Source organism: Lepus europaeus, chromosome 16, assembly GCF_033115175.1.
Source record: "Lepus europaeus isolate LE1 chromosome 16, mLepTim1.pri, whole genome shotgun sequence".
In the NCBI taxonomy this organism is placed as follows: domain Eukaryota; kingdom Metazoa; phylum Chordata; class Mammalia; order Lagomorpha; family Leporidae; genus Lepus; species Lepus europaeus.
Window position 1 is genome coordinate 87,778,092 of NC_084842.1, and position 21,934 is coordinate 87,800,025.

The 21,934-nt window shown below is 60.8% G+C and overlaps 1 protein-coding gene across 2 annotated transcripts in view; it reads right to left on the reverse strand.

Annotated features, from left to right (window-relative positions):
• The window catches only part of JAKMIP1 (janus kinase and microtubule interacting protein 1), a 68,508-nt gene that overhangs the window by 33,055 nt on the left and 13,519 nt on the right, over positions 1-21,934 (reverse strand). For both annotated transcript variants that reach the window (XM_062212670.1, XM_062212671.1), the window contains 5 exons: positions 11,857-12,066; positions 11,014-11,133; positions 8,181-8,327; positions 7,365-7,505; positions 5,256-5,315 (listed from right to left, as the gene is read on the reverse strand). In XM_062212670.1, coding sequence (XP_062068654.1) covers positions 5,256-5,315; positions 7,365-7,505; positions 8,181-8,327; positions 11,014-11,133; positions 11,857-12,066 — 678 coding nt within the window. The remainder of the gene's footprint in view (positions 1-5,255; positions 5,316-7,364; positions 7,506-8,180; positions 8,328-11,013; positions 11,134-11,856; positions 12,067-21,934) is intronic.

The following is a 21,934-nucleotide window of genomic DNA, read 5'->3' on the forward strand; positions in this document are numbered from 1 at the left end:
CCCTGCACCCCTGTGGGAGACTCGGAAGAAGCTCCTGGCTCCTGGCTTCAGATCGGCCCAGCCTCAGCTGTTGCAGCCATTTGGGGAGTGAACCAGAGGTTGGAAGACCTCTCTCTGTCTCTCCTTCTCTCTGTAAGTCTGCCTCTCAAACAAATAAATAAATATTAAAAAAAAAAAAAAGAAGAAGAAGAAGAAGAAGAAGAAAAGAAAACCTGGCTAATGGTGGAGGGGGAGGGGCAGAGCCTGGAAACCAAGCCGGCTGCAAACTGTTGAGTCCTGGGACAAGCCTGGGGACTCTCGGGAGAAACCACCAGGAAGGCGCCCCCAGCAGCAGCCGCCTGGGCCTCGGCGCGCCCTGGCTCTGCAGACACCGTGAGACACGTCCAAGCAGGCCAGCTCCGGGTTCTGCTCCGTCTCCACCTCTGCCGAAAGCCTGTGCCTCACTGGCATTCTGCCATGCCCAAGGCAGACAGTGCTGAGACAAGGGCCATGGGGCTGGGGACAGGACCGGCTGAGGGCAGGGGCAGCCTCGGGCCCGGCCGGCGTGGACGAGCCAGGTGTCTGGTGGCCACGAGCTCTGCTTCTTTCTCTGCACGTGGGCCAGGTGCCAGACTGGAGAGCCCAGGCGTCAGCTACCAGAGCTGGGCTCCCGGACACGTGGTGTGGGCCCCGGGCCCATTCTGCCCCGGCCCCATTCTGCCCCGGCCCCATTCTGCCCCGGCCCCATCACTCCTGCTTTTGACTATGGGCATCTCTGAGCACACCCCCGAGGAAGCAGACACGGAAATGGGGAGGGACAGACGCAGCACCCCATGCCAGGACAGAAGGAGGCGGCGGCCAAGGAAGCCCAGAGGCGAGGAGGCCAACCCGGCTGGGCGGGGCCATGCCCACGGGCTGAGCCGCGCAGGCCTCCTTGAAGGAGCGGGAGACAGCGATGTGAGGCCTGGGACCTGCAGCCCAGATGTGCAGGAGGGCATGGAGTAGGCGGGGCCAGCTCGACAAGCCCTGGGGGGCCTCGCCGAGAAACCCCACGGAAACGGGGAGCCTGCAGGGAGGAGTCAGGCTCACAGCTGTGCCTCAACAAGCTTTGCAGGGGAGAGGCGGTGTCAGAAGCAGGGAGAGCGGCCAGGGAGCTATGGCAACGACGGCACCGAGAGCGGAGAGCTGGAAAGGGGGCAGCAGGGGCCCCCGGACGCCGCCCCCAGCACCTCCTCCACAGGGCTCACTGCCACGCTCGCCCTGCAGCCACAGCTTCCTGTCCTGCTTGGAGGAACGATCCAGACTCTCTGACCTTCCTGTCCTTCCGAAGTCGTCAGAGGGGGTCTGGATGTGCCCCTGGGCCCGCCTCCTCCACACAAGGTGCGGCCAGGTCTGCTGCCCCAGGGCCAGTCCAGGGTCATCTTGTTGCCTAGCAACCTGTGTTTCCACAGGAGATGGGGGGGGGGACCGAGTGCGTGGGGCCCATGTCTGTCCCTCCAGCGACCCTTCTCGGTAGGTCTCCCAGCCTCCCCTCACAGGACGTCACCACCAAGGGTCCCAGTCTCCCCCACTGTCACCTGAGACCAGCTCTCAGGAAGAGTGGTGTGTACGAGCAGGGGGCCGCAGATCTGAGGAGCGGTCCCCCAGCACCACTGACCGCCTACTGTGCGCCGGGCAGAGACGGGTGACGCCCTCTGACCTCACGCATGTGGCGCAGGTTGGGAGATGCAGGAGGCGGAGCCCCCGAGGCTCCTGGGCCTCGCTGACGCCACCCTGGCCACGGCTGCGTGTGACCCCCGCACTGCTCGGGACTGCAGGTGCCGGGCTCCTGCGAGATTCCGGCCCCGCTCTCAGGCCAGGTGTGGGAGCCACTGCCCTGCGTTGCAGCCACGCTCCCCACGCGCGGACCGTTCAGACACAGCCTCCGTGCCTGCTACACGTGTAGGCAGGCTCAGCTGGCCTGTCGTGTTGTGCCGTCCTGAGAAAGGGGCTCCAGCCAGACCTCCCGCCAAGGAATCACTCAGGACCCCCACCTCAGTCCTCTCCGCGAGTGATGGGAGCCCTGGCTCACCCAGCTGCTTCCCGGCGGAGGGGAAACCCAGGGGCCTCCCGGGCAGGCCAAGGGGCCAGGGCCCTCAGCCTCTGTGACAGGAGAGTCCCCAACCAGGGCTGGCGCCCGGCGCGGCCCCCACCCCATCTGCCACAAGCCGGCCTGGGGCATGCATGGTGAGGAGTCTGGGGACGTTCACCAGGGTCAGAGGGCAGGCACAGCTGCCAGACTTCTAGAAAACTCTGGAACCTACGAGCCACTCGCCACTTGCTGGGTGTCAAAGCGCTGGAGGCGTGAGGGACGCACGGCAGTGGGGGCACTGAATGGGGAGGAAGCTGCCGAATGCCCGTGGGAGAGGGAAGGGAAGCCGCTCAGGCCGGGACGGAAACCTGCTCAGCCGGCGCACCTGTCCGACGGCTGGGGTGAGGGGGGGACCCGTCTGCCCTGAGCCTTGGGGAAGAGAGAAGTGCTCCTCACGGGCGCAGAAGAGCAGCCCCTGCTCGGGGACGTCTGGGCGCTCTCCTGGCTTGGCCTGCGAGCGGCACGGAGCCTTTTGCTGCAGGAGACTGCGTCGCCCTGTTCTGGGACGTTCAGCGTGCAGCGGGGGCAGTGCACAGCCTCGGCCCACAACCGTCTGGGTGTCCCCTGCCCCCATGGCCACTGACAGGCAAGAGCAGCCAATCCTGATGCACACCCAGTCCTCTGCAGAGCTCTCTTCGCATGGACACATTCATAAATCAGGAGAGAAAAAAAACCTTTTTGGTCCCAGGACTTCTGAGAGACTTGAAAAAACAACAATGGGGTTCAACAATGGGGTTCACCTGCTCTCCTCCTGGAAGCTCTGTGGGGTGTCCACCGCCACAGCACATCCAGTCAATGGGGCGACTCCGCACCCCCCAGATGTGCACCTTCTAAAATCCCATCCATGGTGAAGATGGCAACCCCCCCCCCTCCCAATACACACAGAGGACAGGCCTGTGTGCTAACCACTGCACCTCTCCTGCCGACCAGCAGGGGGCGCGCGTGCCTGGCCAACGCCTCCTGGCCTCCGATCAGTCCAAAGGCGGTGGGGGGGGGGGGGGGCTTTCTGCAGAAACAGAGCCACGTTTATAAGGTGCAACTGAGAGACGGCACCGGCACTTACTGCAACGCTCGGCAACCGTAATCAAACACAAGTGGCCCGGCGAGAGCCGCCCGCGTGGGCAGAAGCGCGTTTACCGCGGCATCGTCCATCACCGTGACAAGCTGCAAGCAAACGCGCCCGGCGGCGGCAAAACGGTGGACGAATTTACAGCGCGTCTCCTCGGAGGGTTCTGTGGCCGTAAAAATTCCATGTATGGCGACAGCACACACCAGGCCAAGTGCATAGAGCGTGGTGTTAAGGGATACGCAGGAGGCAAAGACGCGGCGGGCAGGGCAGTGGGAGACGCTGCCGGTGACGTAGCACGGCCCACGCCCAGGTGTTCCAGACATGGCCGCACAACGTCCACAGCAGAGACTCGTGTTCAGGCGCACACAGGCCCCGCCCACACCACTTCCGCCAGGTGCACCTCGCTGAGCCCGACTGCAGGGGCAAAGGCTGCGCCCAGGGCCCCAGACTTCAGTCAGCCTCGGCCTGTGTCTCTCTGAGCTGTTTCTGTAGTTTCTATCTAGTCCGTAAGTCCCAGAACTGGGGAACAGGGAGAACGCCCCCACCTCACGGCGCGGCTGTGAGGACCACGAGGGGCTCTGTCCACCGATGCCACCAAGGCAGACGCCACGCCAGGCCCAGCAGGCTGCCTGAGGCGCACGGCCCGCCCGCGGGGGCACCAGCACTGGAAACCCTGGCACGTCAGGAGCACACAGCCCCGGCCACATCTGAGTGCTGGATGCCGGGCCGGCTCTGCGCTTCCAAGTCCCGCGTCCGGCCAGCGTGCGCCCTGGGAGGCAGCAGTGTCGGCTCAGGCACGCGGGTCCCTGGCACCCTCCCGGGAGATCTGAATGGCAACCCTGGCTGTGGCGGGCGTGTGGGCAGTAAGCCAGCAGATGGGGGGTCTCTCCCTCTTCCTCTCTGCCTTTCAAATAAGGAAACAAATTTACTTTTCCAGTGCTTAGCACTTCTGCAATGTCTGGTGTCAGGGAGTGGACTGTGTGCCCCAGGGAAGTCCTCAGAACAGGACCCGGGCCGGGGACAGGCTCAGTGCAGACGTAACCGGTCACACGGACACGAGGTCACAGCGGAGCAGCGACATCCTTATCAGAGGACGGCCGGGAGGGCCGGAGAGGCAGGCAGATGATAGAGGTCATGACCAAGGACGGCCGGGAAACCGTGAGAAGCCGGAGCAAGGCAGTTGGCTCCCCCAACAGGTCTCGGAGGGAGAGCGCACCCTGCTGACACTTGGACCTCTGACCTCTGACCTCCGGGAACGCCCACTGCGCGTGGCCAGCCGTCGGTCTGGAGACACTCAGGCCTAACAGCCGAGCTTCTCGTGGAGGACTGGACACCTTACAGCCCAGTACATGGGGCCCGGCCTGCCACAGCCCCTGACCCCAAGGTCCTTGGCCATGGGCCATCACACCTGAACGGCTGCTTTCGCTGGTTAGAGGGGAACGATTGCTGTCTAGACACAACCCCCGGCAGGGCAGGAGGAGGCTCGTGTCCCGGGAGTGGACAGCAGGTTCCCAGGTTTACAGAAACCCCCTCCGCCGCGGGCGCCCACTCCACGTCCTCTCCTCTCTCCCAGCGTGGCCCGGAAGGCAGCCGAGTTCTCACACCAGGCTCTCTGCCCTCCCCCTGGACACTCGAGACGACTTCCCGCAAAGAACGCGGTTCTGAAAGCACACAGCTCCCCGCTCTGCACAGCAGTGCCCTTTAAATCCTTCCAAAAAAAAAAAAAAAACTAAGGATTTGTGTTTTGTGTTTTTCTTTTGGGATGAGTAAGCCGGCAGCGAGGCCTCCATGAATACATTACAGAACTGGGTCAGCTGTGTGCTGTCACGCTGCCTGGCAAGACGGTGGTAACAGCTTTTCCATCGGCAGCCGCGGAGAGGGGCGTGTCTGCCCACAGCTCTCCCCTCCCCCACCACGCGGCCCCACCGCCCCTTAGGTCCGCCCCCCCACTCCCCTGCCGCCCCGCAGGTCCGCCCCCCCCACTCCCGCGGCCCCGCCGCCCCGCAGGTCCGCCCCCCCCCACTCCCGCAGCCCCGCCGCCCCGCAGGTCCCCCCTCCGACCCGCCGCAGGCTCACCTTGGGCGGCTTCAGGCTCTTCCCTCGATGCCTCCTGGAACGCAAGAGCCGTTCTCTCTCCTGGAAGGAAGCAGAACCGTCGGCATTTCCGGCCAGCCTTGCGGCACACCCAGCACAACGCCACGCCTACTTGTCCAAACCAGCACGCGCTGGCCCACTTCTAAGTGTCCCAGGGGTGCGGCTTCTCAGACCTGGCGCTAACAGAGCCGTGCCGTTATCAGACCCTGCGCTGGACTCGGACCTTCCCAGAACAAACGCCAAGATCTGCGGGTCCCACAAGACTTCAGCCGGTCTGCCTCGGGGCCGGAGGCCGTCAGGCGCCCTGGCCAGGGCTGCCCGCACACGGCTCTGCCGGCCCCGGAGGCTCCAGAACACCTGTGACGTTCAACACAGACACAGCCGGGCCGAGTCCTGGCAGCCGGTGTTATTTCTCGGGTTCCCAGTTCCTTCCTCTGCTGCCAGGGCTAGAACCTGCCCTGCACAATGGCCCTGAGCAAACACAACCATGTGGCTCCTGTCGGCACAGAAGCCCTGCCAGGAACAGCAGCGGGCACGGGGAAACCAGAGTGCCACCTCCTCCCAACCACGCCTTCCTCTCCTCGCCCACGGAGGCCAAGCCAGGGCTCAGCCACAGCCCCGAGGTCCACCCTGCCCAGCCTCGCTCCACGCCGGACGCGCCTGCTCTCCACTGGCTCTCCTGACAGTGCTCTTCCGACTTTACGATCATCTTTACTGAATGTTTGTTTTTCATCCCAAGCTACACTGAGTGCTCTCTGTGACGAGGCAAAGACGGATGGAAAGGAGGGAGGGAGGGAAAGAAATTAGACACAGAAAGGCAGAGTGAGTGACTGATCACCCACACTGTCCCAGGACGCTCACACACTGCCCCAGGACACAGCCCCAGGACACACACACACTGCCCCAGGACACTGCCCCAGGACACACACACACTGCCCCAGGACACACACACACTGCCCCAGGACACTGCCCCAGGACACACACACACTGCCCCAGGACACACACACACTGCCCCAGGACACTGCCCCAGGACACACACACACTGCCCCAGGACACACACACACTGCCCCAGGACACTGCCCCAGGACACACACACACTGCCCCAGGACACACACACACTGCCCCAGGACACTGCCCCAGGACACACACACACTGCCCCAGGACACACACACACTGCCCCAGGACACTGCCCCAGGACACACACACACTGCCCCAGGACACACACACACTGCCCCAGGACACTGTCCCAGGACACACACACACTGCCCCAGGACACACACACACTGCCCCAGGACAGTCACACACTGCCCCAGGACACACACTGCCCCAGGACACACACACACTGCCCCAGGACACACACACACTGCCCCAGGACACTGTCCCAGGACACACACACACTGCCCCAGGACACACACACACTGCCCCAGGACACACACACACTGCCCCAGGACACTGTCCCAGGACACACACACACTGCCCCAGGACACACACACACTGCCCCAGGACAGTCACACACTGCCAGCAGGCTGCTGGCAGCCGCCTCACCGTGCCACAGCCTGGAGGGCCCCAGCACTGCACTGGGGCCCTGACCACTCTAGCGCAGCCGCCTCCCACGGAGCTACAGGGACGAGGAACCACAGGGCCTCAGCCTCAGCAAGCTCTCCAAACTGTCTGATTGCAAAGCTCAGGGCGCAGCCAGTGGTCCCCTCCCTCTGCAAAGTTCTCCCCAGGGCAGGCTAGACCTGCTCTGGGACAGAGCACGCCCACTGGGACAGGCCACGCCCCCTCCACGCAGGCCCCTCTGGGACCACGCCCCCGGCGCACAGGCCTCTCTGGGACGACCACGCCTACTGGGACAGGCCACGCCCCCTCCACGCAGGTCCCTCTGGGACCACGCCCCCGGCGCACAGGCCTCTCTGGGACAGCAGAGCGGACAGCAGCTCCGCAAAGGCGGACACTCCCTCCTCAAACTGTCACTGCTTCCGAACCGGGGCGCGGGGAGGCCTGGGAGCAGAGTGGCCACGGACACCGCTCCCTGCGCCCAGGAACCCCCCTGCCCGGTGACCGCGCGGCGCGGGGGCTCCGCCGTACCAGGGAGAGGTCCTGGATGACCTGCTGCTGCTCCAGCACCTGCATCCTCAGGAACTCCATCTCCTGCTCGTCTCTGGTCAGGCTCAGGTCGGTCAGCGACGTGTGCCGCTTCAGCGACGCCTGCGCAGACAGCTTCTCCTTCTGCAGCGGGGGCAGAGAGCGGCGGGTCACCCCGACGGTGCCAGGCCCCGCCCGCAACCAGCCCGAGGTGCGGCCTGCGGCGCCCACTGCTAGGCCTCCGAAGGCCGGGCGGGTGGACACCTGGACACCTGGCCGGGGAGGCAGGCAGGAGCCCGCACAGCTCACACCTGCACCTGCTGGGGGCAGAAAGCAGGGCGCGCGCGCTCGGGGCCTCCTTTTTGGCTGTAAAACGGGGTGACTCCCGCCAACAGCGGACTGGAGCGCACTCCATTAACCATCAGCTGCCAGACGCCCACTGCAGCTGAGGGTCAGCCAACCTGGCCGGAGCCCGCGGCCCAGCCTTCCCCACGGCTGCTGTGGCAGGTGGAGAGGCTGCGGGAGGGAGCCGGGTCCTGTGGCAGGTGGAGAGGCTGCGGGAGGGAGCCGGTGTCCCCAGGGCGCTGCCGTGGCCGGGGAGTGGGGGGACCGTGGGAGGGAGCCGTGGCTGTGTCCCGGGGCGGGGCGGGTGGAGAGGCCGCGGGAGGGAGCCGGTGTTCCCAGGGCGCTGCCGTGGCCGGGGGGGGGGGGGGGGGGGGGGGGGGGAGGGAGCCGGCTGTGTCTCGGGGCGGGGCGGGGCGGGTGGAGTGGAGAGGCCGCGGGAGGGAGGGGCCCCGGGCCGCGCGCACGCGCACTCACCACCTCCGCGTTCTCCCTGCTCAGCGCCTTGATCTTCTGCTCCATCCTCTGGATGCTTTGCAGCAGGTCCTCGTTCTTCTTGTTCATGCGCTTGTTCTTCTCCACCAGCGGCTTCAGCTGCACCTCCGTCTCCCGCGAGCGCTTCAGCTGCGGGGCGCACAGGGCGGCGGCGTGGGCGGGGGCCCCCAGAGGCCTGCCCTGGGGCGCCTCAGGCCGGGGCTTCCCTGTTAGGACACTTCCTGGGTGCTGCAGACCCCACACAGAGCCTCGGGGGCCCGGGAGGCTGCAGCAGCCCCCGCTGCCTGCCGGGTGGGCGACCAGCGTGTCCACCGTCCCCCTGGACATGACCCCCAGAGGCCAGGGCTCACACACGGCCACCTACATCCTCCTGGCTGCCGTTCCTCCCCAGGGAGACCCAGCGCGCCCCTCGACACCCTCGGATGACACACCCCTGCTGGGCCCAGGCCCGCACTGGGTCAGAGGGGATTCATGCAGGGGCCGCCCATTCAAACGGACAGGAAGGGCGGGCACACAGCAGAGGCCACAGCACGGGGCGAGTGCGGGTGGCACATTCCCAGGACTCACACCGCCCCGCGGGAGCCACAGGAGACTCCTGGGGAGGCCAGGCTAGCGCCAGGGACAGGGAGAGCAGGCCGCGGCAGGGGCTGGTTTCGTCCGAGCACAGGGTCCCTGGGCCAAGCTGACTTTCCAGCTGCAAGGTCACGGGCATCTATCAGATGACCATGGCAGCCCCGCCGCCCTCACAGGCTGGACGTGAGAAGTACGTGCAGTGCAGTCTTTCCAGGGATATTGTGATGGACAAAAACATAAAACAACTTCAACACGCATCCTGCTGTGACAGCCGCGGGAACCGCTGCCACGCCTGACCGGGCAGTCACCGTGACCCTGAAACAGCGGTAACCCCGCCCCACGCACAACCTGGGGGTGCCACCCCCACCCCGACTTGACAACGAACCTGAGCACACAGAGACGAGGTGCTCAGGTCGCAGGCCCCACCCTCAGCGTCCAGACTGTGGAAGCGACAGTAAAATACCCTCACAGTGTTCATTAAGGCACAAAACACACCACGTGACCGGCGCTCCAGAAGTCTAGAACCCACAGAAGTGAACGTCCAGCTAGGAGAGGCCTCAACCGCCACCACTGGGGAGCGGCTGCACCAGCCCAGGCCCCGGCGCCTCCACATGGCCGGGTGCAGACCAGAGCACAGCCGGGTGCAGCACTCAAAGGGCAGACAGACTGGGGACCGGTGTTGTGGTGGAGTGTGTAAAGCCGCCACCTGAGGCGCTGGCATCGTATATGGGCACTGGTTTGTGTCCCAGCAGCTCCACTTCCCATCCAGATCCCGGCTAACGGCCTGGGGAAGCAGCAGAAGATGGCCCAAGTGTTTTGGCCCCTGCACCCCCGTGGGAGACCTGGATGAATCCTGGCTCCTGGCCTCAGCCCGGCCATTGCAGCCATCTGGGGAGTGAACCAGCAGATGGAAGGCCTCTCTCTCTCTCTCCCCCTCTCCCCCTCTCTCTCTCTCCCTCCCTCCCTCTCTCTCTCTCCCTCTCTCTCTCTCTCTCTCTCTCCTCTCTCTGTAACTCTGCCTTTCAAATAAATAAAATAAATACATTTTTTAAAAACTAGAAAGAGGTTGGCCGGCACCGTGGCTCACTAAGCTAATCCTCCGCCTGTGGCGCTGGCACTCCAGGTTCTAGTCCTGGTCGGGGCACCGGATTCTGTCCCGGTTAACCCTCTTCCAGTCTAGCTCTCTGCTGTGGCCCAGGAGGGCAGTGGAGGATGGCCCAAGTGCTTGGGCCCTGCACCCACATGGGAGACCAGGAGAAACACCTTGCTCCTGGCTACGATCAGCGTGGTGCGCCGGCCCCTGTGGCCATTGGGGGGTGAACCAATGGAAAAAGGAAGACCTTTCTCTCTGTCTCTCTCTCTCTCACTGTCCACTCTGCCTGTAAAAAAATTTTTTTAAAAATTATAAAGAGGTGATACTGGGAGACCTGGAGACCGGTCATGGTGGGCATTTGGGGAGTAAACCAGCAGGTGAAAACACTCTCTCTCTCTCTCTCTCTCTCTCTCTCTTTCCCCTTCTCCCTTTCCAATTAAGTAAATCAACAAATAAAAATTATTCATAACCTATGCCACCTAAAATAACAGCAGAATGACAACAATGTGCTTTTGCTCTATAAACTGCGTTTATCTCTTAATTTCCTGTGAACAAGTTTCCATGGCAATTGAACACGTTCTGCGTCACCGATTTCGATGACTGCATAGACTCCGTCGTATCAGTGCTCCATGGCCGATGCCTTAGGGTCTAACAACTGGGGGCTTTGGTTTGGTGTCTGTTATAAACAACACTGCAGCGGGCGCCTCCACACTTCTCACCCAGCTTCTCCGATGTCTACTAAGGATGAACTCCCCCAGGAAGCGGGGGCAGGGACAGACTTCCTCAACAGGCCTGCGTTAGAGCTTTAATAAAAGGGACACGAGAGAGGAGGGGCCGGCAGAGGCCTGTGCCCGGCCCCCTGTGCCCGGGCCCCTGCACCTGGCCCCCTGTGCACCGGCCCCCTTGCCCGACCCCCTACACCCAGCTCCCTGTGCCCGGCCCCGTGTGCACCAGCTCCTTGTGCCCGACCCCCTGCACACCAGCCCCCTGCGCCCAGCCCCCTGCGCCCAGCCTCCTGTGCCTGGCCCCCTGTGCACCAGCCCCCTGCACCTGGCCCCCTGTGCACCAGCCCCCTGCACCCAGCCCCCTGCGCCCGACCCCCTGCACCCAGCTCCCTGCGCCCAGCCCCTCCCTGTGGGGGCTGCTTACCAGCTCACTCCTCTCGTCTGCGAGGAGGGTGTTTCTGTCTTCCAGCTTCCGAATCACAGAGTTCAGTTCAGCAATTTTTAGCTGAAATCGCCTCACATCTCGCTCATCCATATGTTGGTCCTAAAAACATTCAAGACACAAAATGCTTTGAACAAGCTTCAGTGGCTCGAAGCACTCCACAGAGCCGCCCTGGGAAATTGGCACCACAACACAGCAGGTGAGGTCCTTATTCAAAGACGGATAAACCCGGGGCTGCCACTCCCTTCCCGCAAGACGCTGCGGAAGGTATCATCCCCAGGTGCCCGAGACTTCAAACTCCCGGGACCTCACGACCCAGCCCTGCCCGCCCCGGCATCTCCTCCAAAGGCTCCTCCCACCCCCCCTGCCAGCGGGGCCAGCACCTTCCCCCAGGGCTCACACTGACACGGAAACGCCGCTGCCCCACACAGTGGCCGGCACACGGCGTTGGCAATGAGTGCATGTGTGAACGAGGGCTGCCTCGGCCTCGCTGGGCCCGTCAGTAGCCAGCTGCGGCCCCAAATGCCCTTGGCCTTGCCCCTGGCCAAGCTCTGATTGGAACTCACTGCCCGTCCCGCCGCGCCCTTCTCTGTCGAGCGCCAAGGCCACAGGAGGCAGAGGCGGCCCGCGCCTCACCCCTGCCTGCCCGTGCGCCCGTGCCCAGCACAGGCCTGGCTCCCAGGGAGTGCCCGTCAGCTGGGGAGGGAGAGGATACAGGAAGGGGACAGGACAGACTGACGGGCGGAAGGGGGAGGGGAAAGGCAGGCCTACGGACCAGCGGGACCAGGAGATGGAGAAGGGGCGGAGACGGTCAGCCACACTCACCTGGCCGCCCATGAGCTCCGCCACGTCCCCGAGGCCGGGCGGAAGCTCTCTCTTGGGGCTGCTGTGGTGCCGCTCGGCCTCCTTGGCCTGCACCAGCTGCTCGTCCAGGGCCTCCTTCTGCAGCAGCAGCCTCTGGGTCTGGCCGGCCTGCACGCCGAGCTCCTTCTCCAGGGCCAGGATCACACGGTCCTTCCCTTTGATCTCGTCCATCTGCAGAGACGGAGACAGCAGGCAGCCGGGGGCTCGCGGCCCGGGCGGCTCCCCCGCACCTGGGGCCGTGGGCCCGGGAACGGGAAAGGCAGTCCCGCCGCCGGGACGCAGGGCAGCTGGGCACGCAGCCCGGGAGGAGGTGCTGCTCCCCGCTCCCAGAGGACACAGGACCTGCGGAGCCAACCCGACACGTGCCACTGGGACTCGTGCACGCCCGTGCCCCTATCCCCCAGTGAAGTCGAGGATGCCAGCCCCCGGCCCCCAGCCCTGCCCTGTGCCCTCGCAGCCAACCTTCTCTGCAGTGGTGGCTGCTCCCGCGCCGCCAGGCCCCTGTCCCCACCTCGCTCACCGCCACACAGCCCTGGCTCGGGTCGCCCATTTCCTGAGCCCACACCGACGGCACGACCGGCTGTCCTCCCGCCCTGACCTGTCCCTGGTATCTGGCACCGGCTCCCACTCCTCGTGTCGTGAACCTCTCCCAACCCCACACAGTGGCACTGAGACACCCACTCCTCGTGTCCTGTTCTCCCAACCCCACACAGTGGCACTGAGACACCCACTCCTCGTGTCCTGTTCTCCCAACCCCACACAGTGGCACTGAGACACTGTTGCACACACGTCTTTCTCTGGCTGACACCAAAACCTGGAGCTCCCAAGGCCTGGGCCTCTTCGCCCTGTGTCCCTCCCCCAGGTGGCCATGACCCCCACAGCACAGGCACCCCCACACCCAGCTGACTTGCTCCCAGGCCTCACTTCTCCCCGAGCTCCAAAATCACAGAACCAAGGGGAAGCTCGACCTCTCTGCCCAGATCTCCGAGACCTGTGGGTGGATCTGAACTTCGGCCTCCACCTGCCCCGCCCCCTTCTTACCCAGAACTCCCTAGGAGTGTGCCAGACAGAATCAGGGGAACCAGGTGACAAATGGCAGGGAAACCAGCTGAGAGGACAGGATACAGCCCCAAGTCACCCCTCCAACTTCTAGACACAAAGGCAATGGCTAGAACTGGCCCAGTAGGGGACTGCTCTAGGATGAGTGATAACCCCACTAGTCCACAGCTTATGGGAAACTGGGCCGTCGCAGATACAATTAGCTAAGGGAAGGCCGGGCGGGGAAGGGTGGGTCCTGATGACTGGCGTCCTTCCAAGAGGGGAGGCCCCAAGCCGACAGAGGCGCTGGACTGTGCCGGCCAAGTCCTCGATGTCCAGGCCCAGGGGTGGAGCAGGCTTGGAGGATCCTCCCCAGCGCCTTCAAGGGAGCATGGCCCCGCCCACAGACCCGGAGCACACGCTCCATTGTCCTGAGGCCACCTGGGTGGCAGTGGCCGATTAAGATACCAACAGACAACCGAGGCACTGAAAGGGAAAATCTTCCGGGACCTAGAGTTTCATTAACTGACACGGCTCACAGCACCCTCAGCCAGTCCCGGCTCTGCCATCGCGGGATTTAGGGGCAGGTTCTGCTTGGGGTGAGGGCACGGAGAAGCTCCAAGCACAGCGCTCAGGCCTTGGGAAGCAGGTGTTGGCCAAACACCCGGTGGGCACAGTCCGGGGCCTGTTGCCCAGGCACCTCTGCAAGGGGACGTCACCAGCGTGCCCCAGGGATGGCAGTAAAACAGGCACGGTCACCCAGTGAGAGTGACAGCCACGTGACACACACCAAGGCGTTGCAGAGGGAGGAGCGCCAGGCCTGGGTGGGGGCTCAAGACCGAGCCCCCAGGTCAGGTCACTTCTCCTCGTGTGTTAGATAGGAACGTCCACCCAAAATGGGCTGTGGGGCTGACGGGGACAGGACACATACACACTGGCCAGGGGTGCAGCCACTGAGCCCTGCCTGCCTGGCTTCTGCCTTTGACTCCGCCACTGACTGGCTCCAGAACCCTGGTCATGCGACCTTAGTTGTTCCCAGGCCTCAGTTTTCCCATCTGTGAAATGGGGACAAGCACATATCGCACAGAACTGTTGTGCAGATTAAATGCACTGCCTGGCGCACAGTAGGTATTCAGTAAAGGCGCCAATATTCGCTGTATGACACACAGTAGGTCTCATTAAATAATAGTTCCTATTCCCCCTGGATTCACGTTGAAGTGAAGTATCAGATGCTGAGTCAATGTGCTGAACAGTGTGGTAGTCCCAGCCATGGCCCACAGAACGTTGTGCGCTTTATTTTTTTAAAATATTTTATTTATTTATTTGAAAGTCAGAGCTACACAGAGACAGAAGGAGAGGCAAGGAGGGAGGGAGGAAGAGAGAGAGAGAGAGAGAAGTCTTCCATCCACTGGTTCACTCCCCAGATGGCTACAACAGCCCAGGCTGGGCCAATCCAGAGCCAGGAACCAGGAGCTTCTTCCGGGTCTCCCACGTGGGTGCAGGGACCCAAGCACTTGGGCCATCTTCCACTGCTTTCCCAGGCCATAGCAGAGAGCTGGATCGGAAGTGGAGCAGCCGGACTAGAACCGGCACCCATATGGGATGCCGGCGTTGCAGGCAGCGGCTTTACCCACTACTCCACAGCGCTGGCCCCCACTGTGCACTTTCTAACCACAGTGCCGTTGATCCTCATCTGGGAAGAACCCTCGCTAACATAAGCAAGTTGAGGATTTTGAGATGAGATCATCTTTGGGTTAACCAGTTGGGCCCTAAACCTAGTGACCACTGTCTTTACAGGGACAGCAAAGCACAGACACAAGGGGAGGCGGCCGTGTGCAAAGGACAGACACATGAAGACACAAGGGGAGGCGGCCGTGTGCAAAGGACAGAAGCAGAGACTGCAGGGATGCAGCCACAAAGCCAAGGAATGTGTGGAGACCCCAGGAGCTGGGAGAGGCTGCAGGAACCCCCACCCACAGGAGCAGGCGGAACCAGGCCACAGGGACCCCCCCCTCCCCGAGCCTCAGGAGCAGGCGGAACCGAGCTGCAGGGAACCCCCCCACCAAGCCTCAGGAACAGGCGGAACTGGGCCGCTGGGACCCCCACCCACAGCCTCGGGAGCAGCGGAACCGGGCTGCCACCTTGGCCGAGGACTGTTGGCCTCCACAACCACAAGGGAATAAACTGGTTCCTTGCTGAGGCAGCCACAGGGCGCGGCTGCCCGTTCACACCGTGGGCCCCAGTCCTTCACCGCCTGCTGCCTTTACCCCTACGCCCCAGAGCCTGCATCCAGATGTTCCGCCACAGCACGCCAGCGAGGAGCCCTGCTCTGGGGGCGGGCAGACGCAGGCCCAGCTGCTGAGTGACGGTGGGCTGGGCAGACGCCCCCAGCTGCTGAGTGACGGTGGGCTGGGCAGACGCCCCCAGCTGCTGAGTGACGGCGGGCTGGCTGGCCACCTCCCAGACTTGGCCACTGTGCCTGTCAAATGGGGACGCTGACAAGACCTCAGAGCTTCCTCGTCGGGTTGCTGGGGAGCATCAGCCGCACCTGGAAAGAGCTCAGCAGGGTGCCCGGCTAGCATGCAAGCAGTCCGTTTGTGCCAGCTGCCCAATTAATCTCGCTCGGCTCCTGGCAACCACTCCCCTGCGCATGTAAAAGGCAGAGCACTGACCACGGAGAGCGCACAGCTGAGGCTCGGCACGGGAACCGGCAGCCCCGAGCGCAATGCTTCAGACAAGCTCCTGGGGTCGCCAGCCTCTGGAAGACACAGGTGCTCTGTACCCACCTCCCAGGAGACCCTCCTGGGCCCCAGCAGTGGCCCCCTTGGGCAGCTTCCCCCTGGCGCCTGTGGATTTGGGGGTCTCTTCAGGCCAAATCCTCACCCAGCTAAGGACTAAGCCCAGAAACGTGAGTGCCACTGCCCCGTGCCAGCCGTAACCGCCTGTGCTCTCTGACCAGCCCGCGAGGCACGCGCCGGAGCGTGCAGAGGCCTCGAAGTCTGCTTGCCTTTTAATGCAAGCCAGCAGCCAGGACAGGAAACAGGCGGCCACCTCCCAGCTCTGCCCGAGGAATGACTCAGGCCAAGCAGGTGACGATGGGGAAACGGGCCCTTGTTCCTCCCAGCCCTTCCCCCGAGTGGGCCGCCTGAGAACACAGCACACACCCCGAGACGGCGGGCAGGGATGGGAACAGTCACCGCGACGCCGGATGCTTGGCACATCTTACTTATTTCTTTGACAGGGAGCGAGGCAGAGAAAGAGATGGGCAGACAGACAGAAACAGCTTCTGTGTGCTGGCTTATTCACCCCCCTCCCCCCGTGCTTGCAATGGCCAGGGCTGGACCAGGCCAAAGCCTAGAGCTGGGAACTCCATCCAGGTCTCCCCTGTGGGAGGCACCACCCACTGCCTCCCAGGCCTACCCTAGCAGGAAGCAGAATGAGCAGCCAGAGCCGGGACCCAGAGCTGTGTACTCTCACGTGGGAGGCAGGTATCCTAACTGGCATCTTTCATCACCCGGCTCAACACCTGCTCACCCCCTCCCGCCACCTGGCTACATTTTCAATTAAGCCCAAGCACTCTCCTGCGTAGAGGCACGGGGTGGGGGTGGAAGGCAGCTTCCCCCGTTGTATCTCTGAAATTTTTCCTGCTAGAGAGGAACACATTTTACAAGTGTCCTATCCGAAACTGCACACCACCGCTGGGGGCGTGGCTACTCAGAGGCTCAGACAGTGAACAACTTGCCCAGGGCCACAGAGCACACAAGCAGGGCGTCCAGAATCAAATCCATGTGGCGCAGCGGGTTAACGCCCCGGCCTGCAGCGCCAGCATCCCACATGGGCGCCGGTTCTAGTCCCGGCTGCTCCACTTCCCATCCAGCTCTCTGCTGTGGTCTGGGAAAGCAGTGGAAGATGGTCCAAGTCCTTGGGCCCCTGCACCCACGTGGGAGACCCGGAAGAAGCTCCTGGCTCCTGGCTCCGGATTGGCACAGCTTCGGCTGTTGTAGCCACCTAGGGAGTGAACCAGTGGATGGAAGACCTTTCTCTCTGTCTCTACCTCTCTCTGTAACTCTGTCTTTCAAATAAATGAAATAAATCTTTTTTTTTAATCCATTATGTGATAACGTCCCTCTGAACAGAGGCGCACACACATGCATGTGCACCCACACGCATGTGCACATACATACACAGACAGGCTCACGCTCCCACGCTAAGAACAGGGCAGCTGGAGAACACTTCCCAGAACTCCGTGTTGGTGAACATTCAGACGGCTAGAAATGAAAACCCTCAACGCAACGCGTCTCTCCTGCCATCCTTGGTCTGGCTTCCCTGTGCTGTGTCTGCCACTGACTGGGTGACCCGGTCCAGAGCTAGACCCCTGGACAGGGACTCCTAAAGGACACTGCGGGTGGGTGTTCAGCACAGAGGTGACAGCGCCACTGGGACAGCTACATCCTAGTGCCTGGACTCCAGTTCTGGTTCCACTTCCTATCCCAGCTTCCTACTAAGGTGCACCCTGGGGGCAGCAGGTGACAGCTCAAGTCTCTTGTCACCCTTGTGAGAGACCTGGATGGTTTTCAACTCCTGGTCCCGGACTAGCCCAGCCCTGGTATTTGCAGGATCTAGGGAATGAACCAGCAGATAGGAGATCTCTGTCTCTTTCAAGTAAAATAAACAGAAGCTTCAGGGGGCCGGCGCTGTGGCACAGTGGGTTAGCTCCCTGGCATCCCATATGGGCACCATTTCTAGTCCCGGCTGCTCCACTTCCGATCTAGCTCTCTGCTATGGCCTGGGACAGCAGTAGAAGTTGGCCCAAGTGCTTGGGCCCCTGCACCCACGTGGGAGACCCAGAAGAAGCTCCTGGCTCCTGGCTTCGGATCAGCACAGCTCCGGCCATTGCGGCCAATTGGGGAGTGAAGCAGCGGATGGAAGACCTCTCTCTCTGTGCCTCTCCTCTCTCTGTGTAACTCTAACTTCCAAATAAATAAATAAATCTTTAAAAGAAATAAAAAATAAAAAAAGAAACTTCAGGGCCAGCACTGTGGCACGACACCAGCATGCCGTATTGGGCTGCTGGTTCCAGTCCCGGCTACTGCATTTCTGATCCAGCTTCAAGGTAACATGCCGAGGAAATCAGCAAACGACGGCCCGAGTCACTGGGACCCTTCCACCCACGTGGGAGACGAGAATGGAGTCCAGCCTTGACCACTGGGAGTGAACCAGCAGATGAAAGCTCTCTCCCTGCTGTCACTTTGCCTTTCAAATAAAAAATTACTTAAAATAAATAAGCAAATGACAATTTTAAGTATAAAAAATGAACAGTTACAACAGACAGCAGGAACCAGGCTGAGAAAACAGCTCAACCCCAACGGGAGGACTCAGCAGCCAGAGTAGTGAGCGCAGACACAGACAGCCGGGGGCCCTGGGCGCAGGAGCCCTGACGCTGGGCCCAGGGGGCGACGACCCCGGCCCCTCTTCCACCAGGTCCTTGAGCTCCCGGGGCCTGACGTCTCCTGCACCGTGATTTCTTCCTCTTTGTCTCTCCACAGCAGTGCGGTTTAAAAACTAGCTTTACCCCTTGTTATAAAAAGGATACACAGTCAGCGGAAAATGAACAAAACCAAGGACAGAAATGGAGACGGAAACCTCCCGTGAGACGGCCTCTGCCACCCTTGCCAGCTCCCAGGGCTGCAGAAAGTGACAAAGTGACATCCCCTGCAGCCAGCTTGCCTGCTGGCCCGGCAGTAAGGCAGCTTGGGGTGGGGGGGGGGGCAGGCTGAGACAGGGAGAAGGGGACACCCAGGCCCCAGACCTCCTGGAGCCGCCAGACCAGAGCCCTGTGGTTTTCAGTCCTTGTTTAACTTCATTGCACTGGGTGTCTGTCCATTGCAATCCAAAGGGCTGCAGGAAGAGGGTCTGTCCGTGCCCCGCCAGGGTCTCCCGAGGAGGTTCCCTGCCTGTGCCTGGCCTCTGTCCCACCCCAGCCTCCCCAGCAGCTCCTGTTCACGGAGCTGAGCCACCCACATCTCGAGGGTGGAGGACTCGGCCTCCTCTCCTCCTCCCTCGCCTGGGACAGTGCGAGCCAGGCCACAGGAACTGCACCTGCTCGAGAGTCAGGCGTCCCCTCCCAGGCACTGCCGCCGAGTGTAGGCAGAGCACAAGAAGTGAGAATGTCACCTGGCTCCTGCGAAAAATGCTGCTTCCTAACCTAGCCCTCAGGGCCTCTAACGGCGACCGTGCACCTCTTCCTCTCCTGACACTTCCTCCTGCCCTTCCCGCTGCAGAACCAACGTGCAAGACAACAGGGTGCTTCCAAGGGCCCCTTGGGAATCCCCATACTGCCAGGAAGTTATGTCCCTTTTCACTTCGGATGTTTCTGTCGATGTAGAGACAGGGGCATGCATGGCTCCAGCGGAGAACTCGGTGAATTCTGGCGTGTCCGGGCCGTCCACTCTGCAGGGACCACTGTGTCAGAGCCACGGTCCCTCCTGCAGGGGTCTGGCGTGATGTGACCTCAGTTGCCATGGGAACAAGTTCAGCAGACACAGCTTGCTTGTCCCTGTATCTCAGGGACCGCCTGTCACACCGGACACAGCCACCGCCAGGGTCCACTCGTGACCTGTCCCCAGTGCTAAGAGGGCTCCTGGTGCCAGCTCCCAAGAGGACAACCATCTCCTTACTCCCGGCACCACGGATGAGCTCTGCCCGTCTTAGCCCCGTGGCAATGGAGCCATACTGCAGGTGGGTTCTCTGCCCATCTCCTCGGGCCACGCTCCGGCGTCCAGTCTCTGGGATGACCTGTGTTCTCCTGTGCAGCACAAATCCAGCTGTTCGCACAGTTCTGAGAGTCCACTGGACACACGGCATCCATCCCGGGCTCATGCTCCCTGGTCACACCCACCTGTCCTCACACCTGAATCCACTCTGAAGACACGTCTTTTCATCGGCTTAGCCCGTTTACGTTTAACGAAGCTACCGCAAGGCTGCGTCGCCTTTTTCTACGCGTCTCCTCTGGTCTCCTCCCTCTGACTGCTGCCTACCTTCTCTGCACGCACACGTGATGTTTGGCATGAAATTTTACTTCCTCCACAAGCTTTTAGGCTGTGCCTCTTTGCTATTTTTCCATCTTTGATTTCTCACGGTCTCCTGGAAGGCACCAGACCAGCTCCAAGGTAAGGACTCCCATAATTCCACCTTCAGACATACCCTCAGCTCTGTCCTTGGTGCTGTTTTTTGTTTTACATTTTACTTCTGCAGATGATATAAATCCAATAATAGTGTTATTATTTTTAATAGCCACTTGTGTCTTTTTTAAAAAAAGATTTATTTAATTGAAAGTCAGAGTACACAAGGAGAAGAGAGGCAGAGAGAGAGGTCTTCCATCCGCTGGTTCACTCCCCAACTGGCTGCAATGGCTAGAGCTGTGCTGATCCAAAGCCAGGAGCCAGAAGCTTCTCCTGGGTCCCTCACGTGTGTGCAGGGGCCCAAGGACTTGGGCCATCTCTCACTGCTTTCCCAGGTCACAGCAGAGAGCTGGATCAGAAGTAGAGCAGCCAGGACTCGAACCTGCACCCATATGGAATGCCAGCACTGCAGGCAGGAGTTTTACCCGCTACAACACAGCTCCAGCACCAGCATTTGTGTTTTAAATAAAGTAACAGGGCCAGCCCCGTCTGTTCACCATCTCTCGTGTTCTCCAGACCGTTTTCTGTCTGCCTGGTCCTCCTTCATCTCAGGAGCTTCCTCTGGAATTTCTGGAAACACGAGCTCTCACAACAAACTGGCTTAGCTGTTTTTCTGAAAATCTTTTTATTTCACCCTTATTTTTCAGAGAGTACTTTGGCCGGACGTGGACTTTGAGTTGACAGGGTCTTCTGATTTGTTTTGTGGTGCTTTATGAATGGGATACCAGAGGGGAGTCCCAGCGGCTTCACGCCCTTGTCATTTCTTACCACGCTGGCATTCTTTGCGGGACACCAGTGGCGGTGGGAAACTATGTCGTCGTGTGCCAGTTGTCCTCTTATGTCTACAGGCTACTTTAAGAAAGATTTTATTTAATAAATATAAATCTCATAGGTACAGCTTTAGGAATATAGCAGTTCTTCCCCATACCCACCCTCCCACCCCCACTCCTGTCCCATCTCCTACTCCTTCTCCCATCCCATTCTTCATTAAGATTCATTTTTAATTATCTTTATACACAAAAGACCAACTCTATACTGAGTAAAGATTTCAACAGTTTGCACCCACACAAAGTATAAAGTACTGTTTGAATACTAGTTTTACTGTTAATTCTTGTTGTACAATTCATTCAGGACAGAGGTCCCACAGGGAGAGCAAGTGCACAGTGACTCCTTTTGTTGATTTAACACTTGACACTCTTATTTATGATGTCAGTAATCACCTGAGGCTCTAGTCATGAGCTGCCAAGGCTATGGAAGCCTTTAGGGTTCGCCGACTTCGATCTTATTCCAACAGGGTCATAGTCAAAGTGGAAGTTCTCTCCTCCCTTCAGAGAAAGGTACCTTCTTCTTTGATGGCCTGTTCTTTCCGCTGGGATCTCACTCAGAGATCTTTCATGTAGGACATTTTTTGCCACGGTGTCTTGGCTTTCCATGCCTAAAATACTCTCATGGGCTCTTCAGCCAGATCCAAATGCCTTAAGGGCTGATTCTGAGGCCAGAGTGCTGTTTAGGACATCTGTCATTCTATGAGTCTGCTGTGTATCCCGCTTCCCATGTTGGGTCATTCTCTCCTTAATTCTATCTATTGTTATTACCAGACACTTGATCTTATTTATTTGATCCTTTTGACACTTATCCTATCTATATGATCAGTTACACACTTAACATGTAACATGGCATTGGTACCTGCCAACTCAATGGGATTTGGAGTCCCATGGCAAGTTTTTAGCTTTACCCTAGGTGTAAGTCTGTGGGAATGTTTGCCAAACTGTACATCTCCTCCCTCTCTTATTCCCACTCTTAGTTTTTTACAGGGATAA